The sequence below is a fragment of the Bubalus kerabau genome, chromosome 12, assembly GCF_029407905.1.
Source record: "Bubalus kerabau isolate K-KA32 ecotype Philippines breed swamp buffalo chromosome 12, PCC_UOA_SB_1v2, whole genome shotgun sequence".
In the NCBI taxonomy this organism is placed as follows: domain Eukaryota; kingdom Metazoa; phylum Chordata; class Mammalia; order Artiodactyla; family Bovidae; genus Bubalus; species Bubalus kerabau.
In genome coordinates this window covers 36,681,354-36,701,498 of record NC_073635.1, presented here as the reverse complement: position 1 = coordinate 36,701,498, position 20,145 = coordinate 36,681,354, and the positions used below count along the sequence as shown (strand labels likewise).

Here is a 20,145-nt window from a genome sequence, read left to right as displayed (position 1 = left end):
TCAGTCTTTCACAGTGTTAGTGTCTTTTTCAGTAAGTCAGGTCTTCACATCAGGTATCCAAAGTATTGGAGGTTCAGCATCAGTCCTTCCAATGAATACTCAGGGTTGATTTTATTTAGGGTTGACTGGTTTGACTCTCAGGAGTCTTCTCCAGCACCATAGTTCGAAAGCATTAGTTCTTTGGCATTCAGCTTTCTTTGTGGTTCAGCTCTCACATCCATACATGACTATTAGAAAAACCATAGCTTTGACTGTATGGACCTTTGTTGGCAAAGCGAAGCCTCCACTTTTAAATATGCTGTCTAGGTTTGTCATAGCTTTTCTTCCAAGGAGCAAGCATCTTAATTTCATGGCTGTAGTCACTGTCCACGGTGATTTTGGAGCCCAAGAAAGTAAAATCTGTCTCTGCTTCCACTTTTTCCTTCTATTTTGCCATGAAGTGATGGGACCAGATGCCATGCATGACCTTAGTTTTTTGAATGTTGAATTTTTAGGCAGCTTTTTCACTCTCCTCTTTCACTTTCATCAAGCGGCTCTCTAGTTCCTCTTCACTTTCTGCTATTAGAATGGTATCATCTGAATATCTGAGGTTGTTGATATTTCTCCCAGCAGTCTTGATTCCAGCATGTGATTCATCCAGCCTAGCATTTCACACGATATACTCTGCATGTAAGTTAAATAAACAAGGCAACAGAATACAGCCTTGTCATACTCCTTTCCCAATTTGGAACTGATCAATTGTTTCATGTCCGGTTCTAATTGTTGCTTCTTGACCTGCATACAGGTTTCTTAGGAGACAGGTAGGGTGGTCTGATACTCCCATCTCTTTAAGAACTTTTTCACACTGTGATCCACACAGTCAAAGCTTTGGCATAGTCAGTGAAGCAGGTGTTGAGGTTTTTAAGTTAAGTATTTTAAGTAAGATTGTGATGCACAGCTAGAGGTTTCAGACAGAAAAAAGTTTATGAGGTCCCTCAAGATTTGGATTTTTAAAATAACATTATGATTTTTTTCATTCTCAGCATACTAGTCATTTTGCATATATACTATTATCAACAGCTGACATTTTGGGAACTTCTTTTGTGGTCCAATGGCTAAGACTCCAAGCTCCTAATGCAGGGGCTCAGTTTGATCCCTGGTCAGGGAACTAGATTCCACATGCTGCAACTAAGACCCAATGCAGCCAAATAAATAACATAAATAAGCAATTGACATTTTTGATAATCCCTTTCCTTATGTTGCCAAGGTCTTCAGCAGATTAATGTGTGAATTGTACTGACCAGTGTGTTAGGCTGGTCCACAAGCCTCAGTTCTGTGTGGTGGTGGTAGCGCAAGTTCAGCAGAAGTATGAGGAGCCTGTTGTCAGCAGGGTGAGGTCAGGAGGAGCCTTAGAGTGTCAGGTCCAGGGCACATACGCAGACAACCATGTGTGCTCCGTCCTCAGTCCTGTCTGACTCTCTGCCACCTTCGTGGACTGTACCCGCCAGTCTCCTCTGTCCATGGATAGGGATTCTCCAGGCAAGATACTAGAGTGGGTTGCCACGCCCTTCTCCAAGAGATCTTCCCAGCCCAGGGACTGAACCCAAGTCTCCTGCTTGACAGTCGGGTTCTTTTCCACTGAGCCACCTGGGAAGCTAGATACATTAACTTCCCCCAAATGGCAAAGATTGGAGGAGGGGTAGATAAACGGTGAAAGGAAATTCAGATGACTTGGAGTTGGGAGTAGGTGATTTGGGGCTTTGAGACACCTCGACTGAGACGAGTTAATCAGTCTGGGCATTGAGGTTTTATTTAAAATCGGGAGTGGATGAGATCCCCAGAGAAAGTTAAAATTATTTGAAATTATCTTGCAGTTAAAGTTTGACCCTATGGAAAAGAAGAGATTATTCTTTAACTTGGAAATTCTACACTCTAGAGGTAACTTGAATCAATTAATTGATTTATTCATTTATTTACTAAATCAAAAGAGATTAGTTTTTAGATGCTGGCATAGCCCTTGAATGGATTTTTAGTATGTTAATTAAATAATTCCTATCAGCTTCTAAAACCAGAGTAGCATTGTCCCATATCTGATAAAGATATTAAAAGAGATTTTCTTAAAAGGGATTTTGTGGCTAGATGGTAAGCAACATGAAGTCATAATCTGTGTTCATCTATCATCGATCTCCTGGCTCCTTTCCTCACTTGCCCAGAGATTAGTAGTAGTACCAATTTAGTGTGTATTACTCTAAATCCTTCCTGGGCATATATTAACATGTACCTGTAATAATAAATTAAACTTATATGTGCATGTTGAAAACATGTGTGCTATATGCCATATTTTGGCCACCTGATGCAAAGAGCCAACTCATGGGGAAAGACCCTGATGCTGGGAAAGATTGAGGGCAAAAGGAGAAAGGAACAGCAGAGGATGAGATGGTTAGATAGCATCACCAACTTCAATGGACATGAATCTGAGCAAAGTCTGGAGATACTGGAGGACAGAGGAGCCCGGTATACCACAGGTACTGTCAATGGTGCCTCAAAGGTTCAGACACAGACATGACTTAGTGAGTGAACAACAATAAACAACTATATACATCTTCCTGCATCTTGGTTTTTTCACTTTGTAGTATGTCTTAAACATTTTTCTGAGTTAGTATGTAAGGATTTCTTTTTAAAATGCTGTGTGGCACTTCATGACATGCAATTTTTTAGCAGTTCAGATATTCTATTGGTGGACATTTAATCTATTTGGGTTTTTTTGTTATTTACAGTGCTGCATGAAATATATGTGAAGTAGTTTCTTTGGGTTCATGTGTGTTTTCTCTGGGGGAGATTCTGGAGAACCAGTCAGCATGTGGCTCCATGGTAAAGAACCTGCCTGCTAATACAGGAGACAGGGGTTCTATCCCTGGGTCAGCAAGATCTCCCGGAGGAGGAAATAGCAACCCACTCCAGTACTCTTGCCTGGAAAATCCCAGGACAGTTGAGCCTGATTGGCGATAGTCCATGTGGTCCCAAAGACTTGGACATAACCTAGCGACTGAGCATGCACATGTGTATATTACCTGTTTTTATAGACACTGCCAGATTGCTTTCCACTGGACCACAAAACTCACTGCCCTTTCTACTAGTTTTTCCATGTTCTTGCCAACACTGAATGTTATCAAATAGTTAAAGTTTTGTCAGTTTAATTTGTCTTCTTTCTAAAGTATGGAAATCAGTTCTTGTTATTTCAATTACAAGTATATATACATTATATAGCATGTATCTTTTTCATATTTTTGCACCTTATTTATAGTGTTTCTTTGCTATGTAAACATTTTATGATGTAATGGGAAAAATCCATTTCACTATTGCAAGCAATGGGAACAACTATAACAAATATACAAGAATTTTATGAAGGGAATTGTAAAATAATACAGTAAGACATGCAAGAAAACCAGAATGGACAGATTTACATATATCTGAATGGGAAGACTTGAATAATGTAAAAGATTAATTTTTTTGTCTTCAAATATGTCTAAATTCAATGAAATGCTGACTAAATCCCTTAATATTTATAGATACATATGGTACATACAACGATGATTAACTATAGAGAAAATATTTGGATATAGTATACCTAGAGTGGGACTGCTGAATTTTATGGTAATTCCATTTTTCAATTTTTTGAATAACCTCCATTCTGTTGTGAATAGTGGTGGCACCTTTTTACATTCCCAATAGCAGTGCACAAGGAATCACCCTTTCTTCAATCAGCTAACCAATTTCCCTTCACTAATATTGTTACTTTTTGTTTATTTTGATAGTAGCCATCCTGATGGATGTGATAGCTTTCCTGGTTTGATTTGCATATCCCTAATGACTGATTATGTTGAACATCATTAGAAAGAATTTGAGAAAGAACAGTGTTAATTCTTCTTTAAATGTCTGGTAGACTTCACCTGGTGAATTTCTTTATTGGGAGTTTTTTGATTACTTATTCAGTCTCTTTGCATGTTATAATTCAGATTTTGTGTTTCTTCTTGAGTCAGTTTTTGTAGTTTGTGTTAAAAATTTACCCGTTTTTAAAATTTTTTTATTTTGGGTTGTCCAGTTTTTTGGCATATAATTGCGAAATTATATTCAGTCATTTCTATAAAGTCAGTAGTGATACCTTATTAATATTTCTGATTTTTTAAAAAAAAAATTATATTTGTTATGCTAGTCACATGTCAATTTCTTTCTCTTTTGGTTGCACTGCTTGGTTTGTGCGATCTTAGTTCTTGGACCAGGGATCTAACGTGGGCCCTGGCAGTGAAAGGGTCAAGTCCTAACCACCGGACCACCAGAGAATTCTCTTTGTTTCTGATTTTAATAACTTTAGAGAATTTTTTCCTTGTCAGTCTAGCTAAAGGTTTGTTAATTTTTTCAAGGAGCCACATGTTTGTAATTTTGTGTTTCCTCTATTTTTTCTTTTATTAAAACATTTTTTTTCACTCTTTTTTTCCCCCCTTTTTATTTTGTACTGGATTGTGTGTGTGTGTGTGTGTGTGTGAAGTTGCCTCAGTCGTGTCCAACTCTTTGTGACCCTATGGACTGTACAGGCTCTGTCCATGGGATTCTCCAGGCAAGAATATTGGTGTGGGTTGCCATGCCCTCCTTCAGGGCATCTACCGGACCCAGCAATCAAACCCATGTCTCTTATGTCTCCTGCATTGGCAGGCAGATTCTTTGCTTCTAGCGCCACCTGGGAAGCCCTTCCTTTATTTTTCTGTTCTTTGTTTTGTGTATCTGTGCACTGATCTTTATTACTGCATTCTTTCTGCTAGTTTTAGTTTATTTAGCTCTTTTTCTGATTTCTTAAGGTGTAAAGTTTATTGGTTTGAGATTTTTAATGTAGGTGTTAATAGCAGTAAGTTTTCTGCTGAATAAAACTTTCACTGCATCCCTTAAGTTTCAATTTGTTGTGTTTTTGTCTTCTTTTGTCTCATGAGTATTTTCTCATTTCCCAAGTTTCTCTTTTTAATCAGGGCTTTAAAAATTATTTATTTATTTTTGCCTGTGCTGGCTCTTTGTTGCTCTGTGGGCTACTCTCTAGATGTGGTGCTCGGGCCTTCTCTTGTTGTGAAGCACAGGCTTTAGGGTGTGCGGGCCTCGGTAGTTGCAGTTCCCAGGCTCTAGAGCTAGGCTCAGTAGTTGTAGCTCAAGTGCTTAGTTGCTTTGTGTCATGTGGGATCTTCTTGGATCAGGGATTGAACCTGTGTCCCCTGTATTTACAGATGGATTCTTTACCATTGGGCCACTGGGGAAGCCCTCTTGTTAGCTTTTTTGACTTAAAGTTTATTTTGTCCAATATCTACACATCCACTAACTGCATTTCTGTTTTGGGTATTATATGCATGGGGTATCTTTTCTATCCTACTTTCAATCTCCTTGTATTTTTTTTTATCTAAGATGAGTCTCTTCTAGATAGAATATAGATGGATCATGTGTGTCTTTTTATCCAGCCTAAACTCTTTCAGTAATTTAGTCTATTTACATTTAAAGTAATTGTTCGAAAGGAGTAAGGAGAAGTTTACCTCCACCATTTTGTGACTTGTTTTCTGTTTGTCTTAAATCCGCAACCCCCCCATTTCTTTTATTATCACCTTCTCTTGTGTTTAATTTTTTCTAGTGTACCATTTTGATTCCTTTCTTTCCTGATTAGTTTATAATTATTTTTATAATGGTTACTTTGAGGATTAAAACAAGAATCTTAGTATTACAACAGCTTACTAGGAATGATACTCTTCATTTGAACAATCTGTGAATGCTCTGCCTGTTACACATCTCTGTCCTTCCCTTTAAATTAGGTTTGTTGCCAATAACATCTTTATATGTGTGTGTTCATTAACGTTGATAATTATTGTTGTATGCTTTTGCCTTTTAAATCATAGGGCGATAAGTAGTTATAAACCAAAGGTACATTAATACTGGCTTCCTGTTGCTTTTTTTAAATGTATTCATTTGTGTTCTGTATTTCTTAGAGCTTCAACTTACTCTGTAGTTTGTATTTTTGCTTGAAGAATTCCCTTTAGCATTTCATATTGGGTAGGTCTGCAGGTAATAAATTCACCTTTGTTTTTCTGGGGAATGTCTTAATTTCTCATGTTTGTTGGAGGAATATTTTGTTGGATATAGAATTTTTGGTTGACAGATTTTTTCCCCACCATTTTAAATATCATGCCATAGCTTTTCACATCCATGATTTTGGATGAGAAATCTGGTGATGAGGATCCATTGCATATGATGAGTCACTTCTCTCTTACTTCAAAATTCTCTTTTACTGTTGGGTCCACAGTTTGATTATTACTGGTCTTGGTATGACCATCTTGGAATTGAGCTTCTTGGGTGTATGTGTTTATCCTCGTTATATTCATCATATTTGGGTAGTTTATAGCCATTATTTCTTCAAATATGTTTTTTGTTCTTTTCTGTCTCTTTTTGTTACATATATTGGTGCACATAGTGGTGTTTCACAGATTCTTAGGCTCTATTCATTTTTCTTCATTCTTGTTTTCTTGCTCTTCAGACTGGATAATTTTAATTATTCTGCCTTTCATTTTACTGATTCTTCTGCTTGCTTAGATCTGCTGTTAATCCCCTCTAGTGACTTTTTTCATTTCTGCTATTAAAGTTTTCATCTCCAGGATTTTTTTTTTTTTTTTTTAATTGAAGTAAAATTGATTTACAGTGTTGTGTTAGTTTCAGGTATACAGTGAAGTGATTTTAGTTTTATATATATATTCTTATTTGTATTCTTTTCTATTATAAGTTATTGTAAGATATTGACTGTAGTTCCCTGTGCTTTACAGTGGGTCCTTGTTTATTTTATATATAGTGTGTATCTATGTGGTTTTTTTTTTAAAGACTTTTTTTTCCCCCCCGTGTACCATTTTTAAAGTCTTTACTAGATTTGTTACAGTGTTGCTTCTGTTTTAATATTTTGGTTTTTTGGCCAGGAGACGGTATGAGATCTTAGCTGCTTAGATTCCTTATCAGGATTGAACCCACTGCATTGGAAGTTGAAGTCTTAAACCACTGGACTGCCAGAGAAGTCCCAATACTGTGTATTTGTTAATTCCAAACTAACTTATCCACCTCCATCCCCCTTTCCCTTTTGGTAACCATAAGTTTATCTTGTGTCTATGAGTCTAAATTTGTATCATTTTTTAGATTCTACAAGTGATGTCATATGATATTTGTCTTTATCTGACTTCCCTCATTTAGTATGATAATCTCTAGGTCCGTCTGTGTTGATGTGAATTCTTTCTTCTGACTGAGTAATATTTTACTGTGTATATATCCACCATATCTGTATTCATTTCCCTGTCAGTAGACACTTAGATTGCTTCCATATCTTGGCTCTTGTGAATAGTGCTACTATGAGCATTGAGGTGCATACATGTCTTCTCTAGTTTGAGTTTTCATCTTTTCCAGATGTGTGCTCAGAAGTAGGATTGCTGGATCATATGATAGCTCTATTTTTAGTTTTTTTTTAAGGAACCTCTATACTGTTTTCTATAGTGGCAGCACTAATCTGTATTCCCACCAACAGTGTAGGCGGGTTCCCTTTTGTCCACACCCTCTCCAGTTGTTTGTTTACTTTTTTGGGGGTTGCACCACAGGGCCTGCAGGATCTCAGTTCCCTAACCAGAGATTAAACTCATGCCCCCTGCATTGGAAGCACAGGGTTAGATAGTGGCAGTGGTTAGGTGTAAAGTCCTAACCACTGGACCACCAGGGAATTCCCAGGGATTTTTATTTTAAAAAAGTTTAATTTGTCATACTGCCTCAGAACTATTATAGGTGCCATAAACACATGTTGAATAATAGCCTTTACTGTAGAGACAAATTTGCCTTAGCTTTCTTTGCACCTCCTTTGGTACCTAGAAAGCTTGGGCTCATCAGTGAGAAAATGATGAATGAATATTTTTCTTGAATCATTTGAAATGCTTTCTTTGTGATTTTCATTGAAAGTTAACCAGATTTTCTTAGCTACTACTAATACTTTATTGTAATGAGTGTCAACATTTTATTTATTGGCCATGCCATGTGGCATGTGGGATCTTAGTTCCCTGACCAGGGATAGAACTAATGCCCCCTGAATTGGAAACACAGAATCTTAACCAACTGGACCATCAGGGAAATCCCAAACATTTTATTTTTTAACTACCTTTTCTTTTTTTCACGAGAACATCAAGTATTGGGGTTAATTGATTCTCATGGAATCAAAGACCAAGTAAAGCTGTGAAAGCATTTATAATTTATGACGATTGTCTCAGTCTACTTGGGCTGGTATAACAGAAGTACCAGAGACAATAGACCTTCATGTCTCAAAGTTCTGGAGGCTGGAAAGTCCATGGTTGGGGCTTCTGCAGACCAGGTGCTGGTGAGGGCTTGCTTCCTGTTCACAGACAGGCTTCCCTCTTTGTGCTGTGTCCTCATGTGGTGGGAGAGGGAGCTTTCTGGTGTCTTTTATAAAACAGTCACTCATCTCACTCAGGAGGGCCCCCCCACCTTCCTGACTTAATCTCCTTGTAGAGGCCTCGCCTCCTTATACCATCTCATGAATTTGAAGGGGGAACACAAGCATGTGGTCCATAACAGTGAAGCAGTATCACAAGGAAGCCTAAAAATGAATTAGAAACTTAACCAAAATCTTGAGGTACAGACAAAACTGCCTGGTGATTGTTAGGAGTTAACAATGTGTTAATTGATTTTCACATTCAGTTATCTTTTTAAATTCTAAGAAAAACCGTAAAATAAATGCCATTTATTTTAGGGAAAATTGAAGCCCAGAAAACTGAAGTTATTTACTTGGTGTTAAATAGATAATTAGAATTGATTTAGTATAGAAAAGTGGCTGAAGGGAATAGATTTTATTTGGAGAAGGTAGAAGTGACCAACTTGAATTAGATTGTCTTTTCTTTATAGGGCTCAGTGAGTGGTAGTTGAAGCATATTCTCTGTGGCGTATAGAAGTGACCACATTTATAGTCTAGGATTTGGAAAGAACTGTTATGTGTGAGTAATTACTCTGTTTTGAAGCGTGGATTACTGCAGAGAACTGTGCAGCAAGGGAAGTCTCCTCTCCCCACGGTTACACTGGGAGGAGACATGAGGGGATACCTCACGGCCACCAGAGGGCACTGTCTTAAGCCCCAGAAATTGTCATCTTGTTTTAGGTATGCTGAAATATAGAAAAGATCCAAAAAACTCATACTTTAAAAGCCTTTGCATTTCTTAAGTTCAGTGGATTTACACCACATTCTTCTGAAAATTGTTATGTTGATGAAGATCCTTCCTTCCTTCTGATAGATAGATGTTAACTACAAGTCAGTTCCATTTGTGTTACATCTCATCTTGCCCTGGCACTTTGGGCTTGATATTTCTTCCTTTTGATACTTGTATTTTTCACATACTGATTTGGTTACTTTTTTATTGAATGGTGTGGTCTTTTTTTTTTTTAATTAATAAGAGTTGTGCTATATTATTTTATTGTTTAATACTTAATAACGTATTATATAGTAATTACGAATATTCAGATCCTGACCTCTCCCATTTTCTCACCGTGGTCTTGGCAGCTTACTTTAAATTGTTTTTGTCTGTGGTATGTGGGATCTTAGTTCCCTGACCAGGGTCAAACCCTTGCCTCCTTCAGTGGTGTCTCTTAACCACTTGACCACCAGGGAAGTCCTGGGCAGTTTACTTTAGATGATTGCATTTTAAAAAAAATCTGTATAAGGGAGATAATGATTTTACTTTTCATTGGGTTGCTTAAATGTTTAATCGTCATGAATATTTGGCACATAATAAGTATTAAATACATGTTAACTATTACTGGATGAATGTACTTGTATTTTAAGAGAACCTAATTGAATCAGTTATTAAATTTTTGAATCAAATGTTATTCAACTTATTTCAGCATTTAAGACTTCCTGTAGTGAGGTTAAAATTTTTTATGTTTACTTAAAGTTAAGTGAAGGCCTTGTATGAAGGTTTCTCCCAGCACATGCTGTTGTTTTACCATAAACAAGTCTTCCTTATTAGGTTAATATAGTATATATTTTAATATTTGAAAGTGTATTTAAAGTGTCTTAGGGAAATTCCCTGGTGGTCCAGTGGTTAGGATTCTGCACTCTCACTGCCAAGGGCCTGGGTTCAGTCACTGGTTAGGGAACTAAGATCCTGAATGCTGCATGGTGCAGCTAAAAAAAAAAATAATAACACTTAAAGTGTCTTAGAGCTTAGAATGATAATTTTTAGGTCTTTGAGTAAGGCAAAATAGTCACCCCTTAAATTTTTAAATGAAATTATCTATTTTCCTTAAAGCAGATATAAATGTGTCTTTTCTCATTTTCCAATATTATATCTTCCATCCTGAAACAAACAGCTTAACAAGAAGAATGAAGAGAGTTGTAGGATCAAGCTTTTTTAAAAAAATAAAAGATTTATTTATTTTTGGCTGTGCTGGGTCTTCATTGCTGTGTGGGCTTTCTCTGTTTGTGGTGTGTGGGCTTCTCATGGTGGTGGCTTCTCTTATAGTGGAGCACATGCTCTATAGTGTGGACTTCAGTCGTTGTGGCTTGTGGGCTCTGTGGTGCTGGCTCAGTAGTTGCGGAGCATGGGTGCAGAATCTCCACTGAACATGGGATCTTCCCGGACCAGGGGCCGAACCTGTGTCCCCTGCATTGGCCGGTGGATCCTAGCCACTAGAGCACCAGGGAAGCCTTGGAGCCAAGCTTTGTGCAGTGTGTGAAGTCCTGACGTTGTCTTGGAACCTTGGGCACTTTTGATTTATATATCTGAGCTACTGCTTTTTCTTAATTGAAGTATTGATTTATGATATTCTGAAAGTTTGAAGTGTACAACATAGTGATTCACAGGTTTTTGTTTTTTTTTTTCTGGCCTGTGGAATTTTAGAATAGTTCCGAGTGGTTGTTTGAGTCCAGGCCTCGGCAGTGAAAGCCTGGGGTCCTAACCACTAGACCATCAAGTGACTCCCAGGTTCATGATTTCTCATGGAAGGGGTGTTGACCTGTTTGGTTTATTGATTTTTCTCAATGCCTCAGACTGTGTCTTGTATATACTGGGTGCTCCATAAATCTTTGTTGAATGCAACTGTTAACCTGACTTGCTGACTTTGGTGAGTTCTTTGCTTGTTTTGTATCTCCTCTCATCCTGTTGCCTTCCATGGACCTGGACCTTGTTCCAGCCATGTTTGGCCTTCACCCTAGTGCTGGAAGTGTCAGCCTTGTTCCCGTTGGGCTTCTTTGGGAGCTGCCCTCACTCCAGTTTCCCAGTTAGCTCTTGCTCATCATTCCAGGTCTCAGTGAAGTGTCACCTGCTCACAGAGGTCTTTGGTCTTTTTTCTTCATCCTGTTACCCATTGTTTTTTCTAAAATTTAAATTTTAACTTAATAAGTGAGAAGTCATGCTCACAAATTCAGAAAATGCACCAAAACACACACTGAATAGTTTCTTCATGCCTGTCAGCCGTCTGTCAGTATGATAATTATTTATTTTAGGGTGATCGTCTTCCGTCCAGAGGCTTTTGTCGCAGTGTAAGCAAATGGCTGTATAGATGAAGCAGTGTTTGTTTGTAAGCTTCTGTGTTATCAGACTGGGTTGAGTGGCCTTATGAGAGAAGAAGGGTTACCAGGCAGTTCACAGTTGGCACTGGGCCCTTAGACCAGGTTTCCACACCTGCACAGCTGCAGTCTTGTCTCCTGTAAAGGTGTAGGGTACAAACCACTTCACGGTCCTGTCTTTCTGCAAATTGACCTGCAGTCTGTACTCACCCTGCATTTTCCCTTCTTGTTTTTTTCCAGTTTAGCCTCTGAGATGAAGGTGATCCATGTTCAGGACTGGGTCTGCTACTATCCGTGCCCATCACCTCATCGTCTATCTGCTCAGTAATTTATTTTTCTCCTTTCTGACTGTTTTACTGTTAACTTGCTGCTATCTCTTTGGCTTCGGCACAGCTCTGCCTGTGTAGTAAGTGCTCAGGAATACGAGTCGACTGTGGCAGAGTCATGAGGAGTTTGGACTGTTGCGGTGAAAACCTGGGGATGCATTCTAGCTGTGTGACTTAGTTAGTTAGCGTCTCTAAGCCACAATTTCTAAGTCATGAACATGGACAAATATTACAGCTGTATCAGGGTTATTTTAAAGATGTAACCAAGGGGCAGATAATATTTTCCTAGGACTATTGTAACAAATTACCACAAACTTAGCAGTTTAAAACTGGAAGTCACAAGTCAGAAATTGGTGGCCTGGGGCTCAAGCCAAGGTGTCACCAGAGCTAAGCTTGCCCGGAGGCTCTGGGGAGGGCTCGCTCCTCACCTACTGTAGGTTTTGGTGCTGTGACATGCTGGGCTGTGTCGTTCCCTCTCCGCAGCCGCCTCTGGTCTCAGTGCCTGTCGTCTCTTCCACCTCTTGATGGGGTACAAGAGGTGTGTGCAGGGCCCACCCAGCCAAGCCCATTTTGAAGTCTTTTCTCATCATCATCTCTGCACAGACCCCCTTTCCTTGTGAGGTAACAGTTACAGGTTCCAGGGCTTAGTATCTGATGTCGTCAGGACTGTTATGCAGCCCGATAGATGGACATGAAGGGCAGGGCAGTGGGCATTTATGCTTTGTGGATGTGATTGGCAAAGATTTCAGATTCTCAGAAGGATTTAATCACGCAGCTACATGGGAGCCAGGGAATGTGAGAACAGTGGATTTAAAAAAAAAAAGGTAAGCAAAGTTGGAGATTAAATTATGTCATTTTATTCAATACAGTGAATAAGTAGGATAAATATCAAGAGATTGTCGTGATCAGATTTTAGTTATTTTTTTGTTCACATGTGTGTGGAACGATTTATGTATGTTTTCAGTGTTAGAATTTATAGGGTAGGCAGTGGTAGAGAAGAGAAGGTTGCAAATATACTGCATATTCTTATTGAAAATTGTATAATTACCTGTATTTTTATATCGCATGTTATTTTTATATCACATAAACTATATGAAATGATTAGTGAATGAGGGAAGATCACAAAATGGATATCAAGTTTTTCCTGGATCATCGATAAGAATCGTTGTCACTTAGAGTAAGAAAGAAAATAAAAGTACCTTCAAAAAATTCTTTGAATTTGAGTCGCATCAAAAGCCATATACTGACAATTGTAACGTGTGTCTTTTTTCTGTCTCCTTAACAGGGTCTTTGGCATGGACACAGGTTCAGCAGGAGGATTGGAAGTGACTGATCAGACTCCTGTTCTGTTGGGGAGGACGGCCATGGCAGCTAGTCTCACGGATGTAGGAAATTCGTTTAGTGGGCCACCTAATCCTTTAGTGAATAGATCTAATAAATTTCAGAGCTCATCAGTGGAAGACGATGATGATGTTGTGTTTATTGAACCAGTACAACCACCTCCTCCTTGTGCACCAGTGGTGGCTGATCAAAGAACCATAACATTTACATCATCAAAAAATGAAGAGCTGCCAGGAAATGATTCCAAAATTCTTCCTTCCTCAAAAGAATTGGCTTCTCAGAAGGGGAGTGTAAGTGAGACGATTGTCATTGATGATGAGGAGGATATGGAAACAAATCAAGGGCAAGAGAAAAATTCCTCCAATTTTATTGAACGGAGACCATCTGAGTCTAAAAACAGAACCAATGATGTGGATTTCTCTCCTTCCAGTTTTTCAAGAAGTAAGGTAAATGCAGGAATGGGTAATAGTGGTATCACCACAGAACCAGACTCTGAGATTCAGATCGCTAACGTTACGACCTTAGAAACAGGCGTCGGCTCTGTGAGTGATGGCCAGTTAGAACACACTGACGGGAGAGACATGAACCTGATGATCACACACGTAACATCCCTGCAGAATGCCAGCTTGGGAGATGTCTCTAATGGACTGCAGTCAAGTAATTTTGGTGTTAATATGCAAACATACACCCCGTCTTTAACTTCACAGACCAAGACTGCAGTAGGACCTTTCAATCCTGGTAGAATGAATGTGGCAGGAGACGCATTTCAGAACGGAGAGTCTGCAGCTCATCACAACCCTGGTAAGCAGTGAGGGTCCTCTCCCGCTCCCCCTTTAGGGGTTGTTCACAGGCAGATTCTTCTTTCATTGTCCTAATTGGTGCTACTTTGGTTAGTTTACTCATGTAAGATATGTTAATTCTATTGACTTTCAAGTTTCAAATTTTAACTAATAAGAGATGTAAACTATGTATGTAATATTTCTCTGTAGAGTATTGGAAAATTAATCAGAACAAAATACTCTTTATAGTCACCATACTCTAATAATTTGGCATCCTGTTTGTCATGTACTCATTTTATGCTCGTGTGTTTTTAATGGTATGGTTTTAATGTGCAAATAGAGAACGAAAAGATATTTAGTACATGTGAGGAGCAATATAATGTTGTGTAATTGCATTTAGATTTGTGTTTTAATTTTGATTGCCTGTCTGATTTTAATTTGTACTTATTAGCAGTAATTTTTTTTTAATATGTAAAGATTGGTAAATTTCTTGACTATTTGAAAATGCTTTCTGCAGGCAGCTTTATTCTGTGGAAACTGTGAGAAGAGTTCTGTGGCTTTTCCCGACCACGTGCGGCCTGCCTGTCTCTCGTGTACCTTCTCTTCTTAGGCTTCATCATTTTAAGCTTGTTAGCAACTTTATCAGCCTAGGATTGTGGGGAATAATAAGAAATGACTGAAACCGAAGCTGTGTAGAATGTTTTGTGAAATGCTAGTTGTTTTTCTTACTTATTCTTTTCGGTTATGATAGTGATGTCTAATTACTGAAGAATATTTGGAAAATCCATAATTAAAAAATGGGGGGGAGAAACCCTTATAGGTGATTAACTGAAGGTTACCTACCACTGTTGATAATGGTTTGAGTGGCTGGTTGTCATTCTTTCTCCTTTGTATTTCTTAACTTGCTTGAGTGAAGTTCTTCATAATGTTCCTTCTTGTTTTCCCTCCACTTAATGTGGCTCTGTATTTTTTCATACCACTAAAATTGTTTATACATGGAAGTTGTAATGACTGCACAGTGGGTTTCATTATACCAGTTGCCATATTTGGCTTTTACACCATTTTCCTTTTTTGCTGTTGTTGGTATATGATGAACTTTTTTCCCCTCAAATTTCTGATGATTTCTTAGCATTTACTCCTAGAAATAAAGTTACTGGGTCAGAGTGTGTCACTGCTTCTATCTGTCCAAAGATCATTGGTTATAAAAATGTTCTGGTTTATAATGATTTTGAAAAAAGTATGTTTCTTAATACTCAGTTTTGAAAAATTCTAATGTCACCCAAGACCATTTCCCCTTGTATGTATTTACATATATTTGTTGGTAGGTCATTGATGTGCATATGTGTATGTGAATTTGTGAGAGCATTTTTAAGTTGTGGAAATAGTTTATCATGCTGCCTTCTGGAAAGGTTTTACAATTTAAACTGCTATCAGCTGTATATTAGAATATCTTTCCTTCTGGCTCACTTTTTATAAAAGTTTAAGACATGATAATAGTCAAATTAGTTTCAAAACAGCTGTTTTGTCTCATAATTTTAAATATATTAAAAATGTATGAAAAAGAACATAGTGTGCAGTCTTTACTATTGAGGATGGTACATTTAATTGTAACCTGAGATTGCAGGATAGGTCTAGCTTTGCACACTTTCCCTTCCTCCTGCCCCTTTAAATAAACAGTAGATCTTTAACTTTTGACCATATCAAGAGTATATGTTTGAATTTGATAATTCTCTATTTAGTTCAATTCCAGTTTTTAGTATTTAAATAACTCTTAAGAATATTCTTATCCATGTGTCTTGGGACCCCTAGTACTTGAGGATTGTTGCTGAGTCAGGGAATGTCAAGTGTGCAGCAGAAAGCCAGACAGATACACCTCTTGCTCCTGAGTTTACGGATTAGCTCTTGTGTGTACCTGCGGTCTTTGTTTGTAATGGAGAATTACAACATCCTAGCTGTTTATGCTGGCTCTTAGACTAATGATGACTTTGGCAAATTAACCTGTATTCCTTGATGTCCCTTGTGTAAAACAGAGGTCTCAGACAGAATGCTTAAGTTCCTTCCATTCCTAAAAGTGTGTTGATGTTGAAGGAGGTGAAAATTTAAAAGTAGGGGAAATGTAAGAGGTAAAGTATAGATAAAAGGAGCTACTGTGTATTTAGTTTACAGGGCCTAAAACTAAACTGAAAAAAAAATTGCCATTTTTCCAAGTCAAGTTAATAGATGATTTTAGGTTTAAATAGGTTCCTTTAAGTATATATTCAAATGAGAAGCCTACAGAGTTGAAAATTCTAAGGATCCACTTTATGTTGTAAAAGCTATTCCAACATATATTCAAATAAAATTTTTGTTGGACGGCCCTTCATGAGATGGAACTGCCATTTCAGTGATTTGCATTTTTCGTGTTCTTTAGTATTTTTACCTCTTCATTAAAACCGGCCCTCATGGTATCAGGATGACAGGATTCCAGAATGCACTTTGTTTACTCTCTGTATAAAGTATGGGTTTATTTGGAAGGGTTTGTGGATTAGGTAAAATTTGACTAGCAGTATATGTAGCACCTGGAAACCATTAGGTCAATGAATGGACTGGTCAGAACCAGGAACTTGCCCTCTTTAAGGTTTTGATAGTAAAGAAATGTCCTCATACTCTAGATATTTTTGTACTTTGTTTTTCTTATAAAAGGACATCTTTTTTGTATGGAAGTTCAAATTTCACAAGGAGCTTGAAAGGAAAAATATTACAAGAGGACAAAGTAGTAGAAGTTAGAAGCAATAGCATGAAAAGTTTCAAAATGTAAAACATTAGCAGTATTGGTATTGCTACAGTCTATGGGGTTGCAAAAGAGCTGGACACAACTGAGCAATGGAGCACGCGCGCACACATTGGTGTTGCATCGGGAGGCTGTGGAGCGGTGACCAGTGGTGGGCTGGAAACTCACTGCTCATCCCACTGAAGCGGTCTGTGAAGGAGAGAGGGGTGGACCTCTGCTCCCCAGCATTGGGCTCCCAGCTGTCAGTGCCATGCCTGGTAGGCTGTGCTGCTGGCAGGGGCAGCACCCCTGGGTGATGGTGCGTTGGTCCCCACGTCTGTTTAACACTCTGGTTTCTTTGATAGTATGTGATGTACTTGGAGGCCATGGAATGAAACATATATATGGAAAAGCTGTTCTCAGAAAGATTTATTTTAAACTTTTTATTATTTAAAAAATTTTTTGGCTGTGCCATGCAGCATGTGGCATCTTAGTTCTCTGACCAAGGATCAAACCCATGCCCCCTTGCACTGGAAGCATGGAGTCTTAGCACTGGACTGCAAGAGAAGTTCCTAGAAAGATGTTTTGAGTATAATCATTTGTAAACTTTATCCAACCTATGTTATATTTGTCAAAGGTTCTGGTTGGTCGAGATTTTATTATACTTTTATGTTGATATATGTGTTCCTTGCTTAAAGTCATATTCTGTAAGTTCTTCCTGTTTAATAACTAATGGCTAATACTTTTTAGTGCTTCCTATATGTCAGTCACTGGTTTTTAAACCATGTATTATCTCGTTTAAAGTTTCTGTTTGCAGTTGAGAGACGAGTTAGGCGCCACATGAGTAACTTCCCGGGCTGGTAGGTAATGAAGCCTGCATGTCAGCCATGCTGACTCCAAAGTCTGTGCCTTTGACCGTCCACTGTACTGTGCCTTCCTGATGTCTGAAACGTGTACAGAATGTTTCTCTGATACAAATTTCAATGTATGTGTGTGTGTTTTTTTTTAGATTCTTGGATCTCCCAGTCAGCATCCTTTCCCCGTAATCAGAAACAGCCAGGGGTGGATTCTTTATCACCAGTGGCCTCGCTTCCTAAACAGATTTTCCAGCCTTCTGCCCAACAGCAACCCACTAAACCAGTTAAAGTCACTTGTGCAAACTGCAAAAAACCTCTGCAGAAGGGACAGACAGCTTATCAGCGAAAAGGATCAGCTCACCTCTTCTGTTCTACCACCTGCCTTTCTTCCTTCTCTCACAAGCCTGCTCCAAAGAAACTTTGTGTTATGTGTAAAAAGTAAGGTTTACCTTTCAGCATATTTCCATGTGGTTGAATATTCGTGATATAAAATTTGAGAAAAATTGTTTTAGAGGTGAATCACCGTGTTTTGAAAATGCATAAGCTAAGCCAGACTAAAATTTGTAGAGCATTAGAGTGTTCTCTGTCAAGCTGAGGTGGTTTAGGAATAAGAGCCTCCTACTTGGATGGGCTTTGGGGTTGATTTACATCCTCGATCCCTGTAATTAATTTTATCTGTGATCTCCATTGGACTTCTTGAGTTTGTAAAAAATACATACATGCTTATTTACATTACTAATTATAAGAATTTAGTTCTAGCCCGAAAAAATTCTTAAGCAATTTATGTGTGACTAGTTTTGTATTAAAATAGGTCAAAATTTAGAGTACTTTCATGTTAAGATCGTTTAAAATTGGCAGAACTTTGGTTATTGTATGCATTTATTTATGTTTGTCTTAAATGTTAGGTCATTTTTTAATACTTACCTTTTGATGACTCAGGTACCAATTTTTTGACAGCCTTGTAGTGAATCCTCTCCTGCTGTTTCTACGTCTGGCCTCACTAGTTAAAAATGAGATGAATATGGCATATTCTGTACAAGGTCAAGCAGGTGGATTTTCTGTACCATCTCTTGAGCAGCCCATGTTTGTGAAGATGTTTTAGATCTTAGAAATTTGAAAAGGGCTGAGTGCTCTGTGTAAGTTTAGTAAATTCAAATATTGGTGCAATTGTTATACATTTTTTGGTTGCTTTACAGTAATAGGCTTGCATGCAGTAGTGTAAGACCTGAAAATTCAGAATTAAAGGAAAATTTCGAAAGTCATCAATGTGGTTGTTTCTTAACATTTTTAGTTGTAGTTGAGAGCTGTACAGAATGAATGGTCAGTTGGGTTGTTCTGGGTTATGGGATGTATTTAAATTCACTTTTGCTCTCTAAAAGGATGTTGTATTCCTGTGACCTAGATATCTCATGCTTTCTGCTTACCTGGAGAGGAAAATTGCATAGGTATCATAATTTATACCTCAGTAAATTAGGCCTTGACATTAAACTCCACATTTATAAAAAAACTTTTTTTTTAAAGTGTTTCCAGTGTCTGAAAGCCTTGTTAAGGAGCTTGAAGATGAATTGAGTGGTGGCTGGGGTTTAATAGTACTACTTCTCAAGCTTCTGTGTTCATATTTTTATGAACCAAGAGTTTTTACATAGTAAAGGTGATGTAATGAATCTAAAAATGGTTCCAATTTATGGAAGTTAAAAATGTCACTTACTTTTTTTGTATTTGATTTATTTTTAAGTGGAGCTTGACTTTGCTGCTTTTCAGAGATATAACTACAATGAAAGGAACCATTGTTGCTCAAGTGGACTCAAGTGAATCCTTCCAGGAGTTCTGTAGCACATCTTGTCTGTCTCTCTATGAAGACAAACAGAATCCTACTAAAGGAGCTCTGAATAAATCAAGATGTACAATTTGTGGTAAACTAACAGAGGTTTGTATTTCTGTGCTTTATCACTTAGTTCTGATTAATAGGAATATTTATGACTTTAACTGTTAATGATACATCATCAGTGTGTGTTTCCTTAAAAGTGAGGGTATATGAAATCTGTCTTATAACTATCCCTTTATGCAGTTATAAAAAAATTGAAATATAGCATCAGTTGACTTTTTCCTTGATGTTGGGAGCACTCACAGACAAAACCATAGTGTTTAAATGGTGCTAAGCTTCAAACAAGAGGCAACAATCTTGTCTAAGCAGTGAAATAAGTGGTGGGGATATTTTGGAGGATTTCATTAAAAATATATTATGGTTTTGGCATTTTATGAAATAAAAAGAAATCTGTGTATCCATCCTTATTTGGATTATTTATAATAGTTCTCCCTATTTTGTATAGCAATGTACTTTATTTATATTTCTGTTTGGATTTAGCTAAAGATTTCCAATCTGTTTTAGAAGTTTTATATTACCTAGACTGGGTTGCTTCCTATCACTTATAGAGACCTCTAGAGAAGCTTGTATTATGATCCTGGTGGTCCTCCCTGCTTCCTGCCATATGTG

The 20,145-nt window shown here is 37.8% G+C and overlaps 1 protein-coding gene across 3 annotated transcripts in view; it reads left to right on the top strand.

Annotated features, from left to right (window-relative positions):
- Window positions 1-20,145, top strand: part of ZMYM2 (zinc finger MYM-type containing 2) — a 64,310-nt gene that overhangs the window by 6,348 nt on the left and 37,817 nt on the right. Inside the window, exons 3-6 of one of the 3 annotated variants that reach the window (XM_055542589.1) lie at window positions 13,211-13,712; window positions 13,974-14,067; window positions 17,804-18,089; window positions 19,413-19,578. In XM_055542589.1, the coding sequence (XP_055398564.1) occupies window positions 13,221-13,712; window positions 13,974-14,067; window positions 17,804-18,089; window positions 19,413-19,578 (1,038 nt within the window). In that variant the 5' untranslated portion in view covers window positions 13,211-13,220. Of the gene's footprint in view, window positions 1-13,210; window positions 14,068-14,562; window positions 15,568-17,803; window positions 18,090-19,412; window positions 19,579-20,145 lie in introns of those variants that run through there. The other 2 variants (XM_055542587.1, XM_055542590.1) reach the window with 2 other exon arrangements.